The sequence below is a fragment of the Propithecus coquereli genome, unplaced genomic scaffold (assembly GCF_000956105.1).
Source record: "Propithecus coquereli isolate 6110/MARCELLA unplaced genomic scaffold, Pcoq_1.0 Scaffold266, whole genome shotgun sequence".
Lineage (NCBI taxonomy): Eukaryota > Metazoa > Chordata > Mammalia > Primates > Indriidae > Propithecus > Propithecus coquereli.
In genome coordinates, this window is record NW_012148241.1 from 241,880 (window position 1) to 246,288 (window position 4,409).

Consider the following 4,409-nt stretch of genomic DNA (forward strand, 5'->3'; position numbering starts at 1 on the left):
TGACATCAAAGATGAAATTTAGTGGTCTTAAAAATACTCAATATAAACATTAAAACGAAAAAATCAAATTATCTCTTGATTTTTTAGTAGATGAAGCTTGGAGGTCTCATGGGCTCATAGATAGCTTATGAGAGGAAAATTTCCTTCAATTTGGAAAACAAACATTTAAGTAAAGAACCAACAATGTTTTAAATAAAAATTATAAAAACATTAAAAAAAAAAAGACTATGGAGAGGTTAGTTTAAGGAATAATCCCCACCGGAATTAACCTTAAAGCAAGTGCTGGTGAGCTCCGCTAAAGAATTCTAACTTCATTTACTGATTTAAGGCAAATGTATTTCAGATGCCCTTAAACAACTGCCATTTCTAAAATACCTGGTATGGAAAAAAAAAATGGTAAAAGTCCACACTTTCTTGGGACTATGCAGAACACACCTGATGCGACACCTTGTTTGTGTGGGGCTTTCCGTATATCTTCTTGGCGTTCTGTGGAGTTTATCCATTCCTGGGTTTGTCGCTGCCACTCTAGGGAGGTTCTAGCTGGACAATCCAATGAGCTCTTTGTGTCTTCTAAGTTGGATGCATGTTGTCTCTCTAGAGAGTTTCCTTTTCTCTCTGCTGAATTTTCCACGTTACCAGCATGCTGGCTCGGGCCTATTTGCTGCCTTAAACCCTGACCTGGTGGGGGATCTGGTGGTGGTGGAAGATCTAAAAATTTTGAATAATATTTAGAATGTACTAATATTTAATGAAAAATACAGGTTTTAGTTCAAGTTGAAGAAAACATTTGCCCTCATTCAAGTATCACCCATGCAAAATAAATTTGGGGAAAATAAAAGTCAATTATTTATATCCAAAATGCATATTATTGATATCCCTGCTATCTTTTGGCCACAGCATCACTGAAATAAAATTAATGGGTTTTCTTCAACTGTTAAACTTGTAAAGTGTTTTCAATTGTACAATGAGGCTATTATCCAAGGTGTAAAGGGCCGTTTATGATTTATATTCAATCCGTTGTCCAACCCTCCCTCCCCAAAGTAGAAATATCGTGACACAAAATAAGATCACTAGAAATTCTAGAAGCTGTGCTAACAAAAGGCCCCGAGAAGAACAAAAGCTCTCTGCCAATCTCCATAGGAAATGTCACCCTCGGGAAATTAAGAACTATATGCCGTATCATATGCAACATATGACTGCCTTTACCCATGTATGTGGCACATTTAGCAACAGTCAAAGGGTTACGCTAACATTTATTAAATGCAATTAACATTCTGCCTGACAACCAATTCTGGGTGTTCGTTTCATGAGTTAGCTAATGAGTTACAACTAATATATTATAATCTTCCAATGTATTAATTTTAATAAGCAATAACCGATGTTCAGAGTATAGATTGAATATGCTTTATGATGCTAGATTAGACAATGTATCACGGAAATTTGAGATGTACTAGAATAGATAATTTTTCAGAAAAGCTTTGTAAAAAATATCACATATGAAAAAATCAGAAATTCAAATATGAACTAATTATTCATTTTCCTTTTACTAACTCTTCAGATCATGATATATTTATATGTTTCATGTTTTAAATTGTGAAATCATAATCTTTTTTTTACATTTAAGTATATACTAGTTCTGAAATTACTGAAAATTTTGAAATCTTTTGCACATAAATTTGGACCATTTTCTTCCAATTTTTCTTGCATGCTATTGCAAACTTCTTTGTTCAACATTAGGGTGTTGATAATAATACTATTTGTTCATAAAAACCAAGCATTATATAGAATATACATTTATTTCATTAATAGATGATATTATTCATAAAATAGGCAATTATTTCACATGTCCTTTTTGTAAAAGTGTTCTTTTGTTTCTAATCATATTCTCTTTGTGAAATTTAGAAAAGTATAAATTTCTTGTGTAAAAAAGATAGCTTCCTTATTGGAAGGCTAAGCTACTCCTTTTAAAGATTTTCTTTCATGAGCAAAATAATATTATCCTCCATTGAACTGATAATGATGGTCTCCTGAGCATCTGCTCTGAGAGTTCCTAAGTTGGATCAACATTCTCAGTTCTTATGCATGTCCTTATGTAAGATTATGAATTGCTAATTATTGAAGGGAACAAGGTCTCTGGGAGAATAAAGTTGCATTTGGAACATTTCTTCCAAAATAAAGAACTAATCTAATACTGAGATATCTGTTTGTTGGATAATCCAATGAATTTGGTGTGTCCTTCATATTCAATAGTACTGACTTCCTTCACTATACATTATTATAAATGCAAATTAATTATTTCATTGAGTCATTGAACTTAGATTGCCAGTGAGGAGAAATTATTTTATTTGCTTCCAAAATAACCTATCTTGTCATTGATTTTCATTCTCCATCAGAGCAGCTTAATTTTTAAAACGGCCAAAATGGCATTTGCTTATGCCAGCTAAAATTCTGATTACTATTATATTTAATTTAACCTAAAATTATATAGCATCATAATTAAGTAATATCCTTCAAGTTTATATATTTCTAAGAAGAAAAGACATTGCATGCACACTGAAATAAATAAATTGGAAAAAGACATGGAATTAAGAATGGTTATAGAAAAATAAAAGTCTATAATCAAATACATTTACTTAAATTAAATTTATTATTCATTTCTATGTTGATTCATTTCAACTAAATCAATTCACAAGCGTCTCTTAGTGGTCTACTGAGGATTAGTTATTATCTGGCACACAGCAGTCCAATGACATAGGTGCCATTATTATCTTGCCTTTTTAGGTAAGAAGATAGAGGCACAAAGAAATTAAAAATCTCCAGTCTGGATCTCTCCTGTCATGAACTTCAGACTCACTGTGCAGTTCTACCTAGATGTTTAGATTGCTGATAAAATTTCACATATTAAAATTGAGCTTTAGATTGTCCTCTATATAATATGCTACCTCTGTTGTGTTCCTCCTCTCAATTTGTGGCAATTCCATTCTACAAGTTGGCCAAAACTTTGGAATAAATTTTTTATTTTCTTGCTTTATAGCCTCTGTTTAATTTCTTTAACAAATCCTGTTAACTCGAGCTCTAGAATCCAAACTTTCTCATCATTTCCACTGATTCTACCTTGGTATGAACTACCATCATCTGTTCCCTATGTTGCTTTCACAATCTGCTACAAGATCTTTGTGTTTACACTTTTGCCCCAATTTGTGTATCAGAATACAACAGCTAGAATTACTTATATTTTTTAAAAAACATAAATAAGATCATGTTATTCCTCTGCTTTAAACACACATACACAAATATATGCACACATGCACACATGTACAAACACACACACATACACACCCCTCCAGTGGTTGTCCATTCAAAGTAAGTGCCAATGTCATTACAATAGCTTAAAGGTCCTACAAACATTGTCCCTTGTTTGCTTGTCTGACTTCATATTTCAATTGGTTGCTCTCTCTGCTCCAGTCATACTGTTTCCATTCCTTTTTACCAAATAAGCCCCAGGCTTTCCTTTGCTGTTCTCATTTCCTGGAATGCCTTTCTTTATATATCAGCATTATTCTTTCACTTATATTCTTCCAGTCTCTTCTTAAATGTCACCTTCTTGTTGAGGCCTTCCCTAAGCACCTTACATAAAAATATGTCCTCCTTATACCTATACTTCTCAATTTCCTTCCCTTTCTTTTTTGTCCATAGCATTTATCATCATCTTCCTTATATTTTCATTTATGTATTTATGTTGGTCTTTATCTGTCTTCCCCCACTAGAATGTAAGAGGGCAGGGAATTTTGTCTGTTTGGTTCCCATTGTCTATCATATGATATATGCTTAATAAATATTTGAATGAATACATAAATTTGTTCAAAGGCCAAAGCTAGCATGCGGCAGAGCTGGGAAAGAGCCTTTTCTATGAAGAGGGTATAAAGAACTAAGACAAGGGAGCACAGGCTGAAAAGAAATTATCTAGAGAAACAAATCAGTGGGTAGAGAGCTGCCTTGTTTGTTCAGCATTGGTCAGTGTATTGGCTTCAAAGGGTATTCTTTGACTTACTATGCAAGTGGAATAGAAGATGTGGATTCAACAATGCCTGCTTAGGGAAGAATTTATATAAAGGAGAAGAGTGCTCTTTAAAATATGTGTGTGTACCCCCATAATATTCTGAATTTTCTTTTAAAGACATAATACAAAAAATAAAAAAAAATAAAATAAGATGTGTGTGTGTGTTTGCATAGCCTTTAGGATAGAGACTGACGTTTCCCACTATTACCAATTTCTCTTACTGGTCACAGGGAAGATTACTTTCCCACCCCAGTAGTTAATTTGACACCATACGACAGAATTCTTGCCAATAAAATATGAGAAATGATGTACCACTTGCCATTAGAACCTCCCAGTGACCAATCATGTT

General features: G+C 33.2%; 1 protein-coding gene across 1 annotated transcript in view; it reads right to left on the reverse strand.

Annotated features, from left to right (window-relative positions):
• The window catches only part of LOC105812823 (roundabout homolog 2-like), a 742,657-nt gene that overhangs the window by 3,109 nt on the left and 735,139 nt on the right, over positions 1 to 4,409 (reverse strand). The window contains exon 25 of the mRNA XM_012647378.1: positions 436 to 708. Within this exon, the coding sequence (XP_012502832.1) occupies positions 436 to 708 (273 nt within the window). The remainder of the gene's footprint in view (positions 1 to 435; positions 709 to 4,409) is intronic.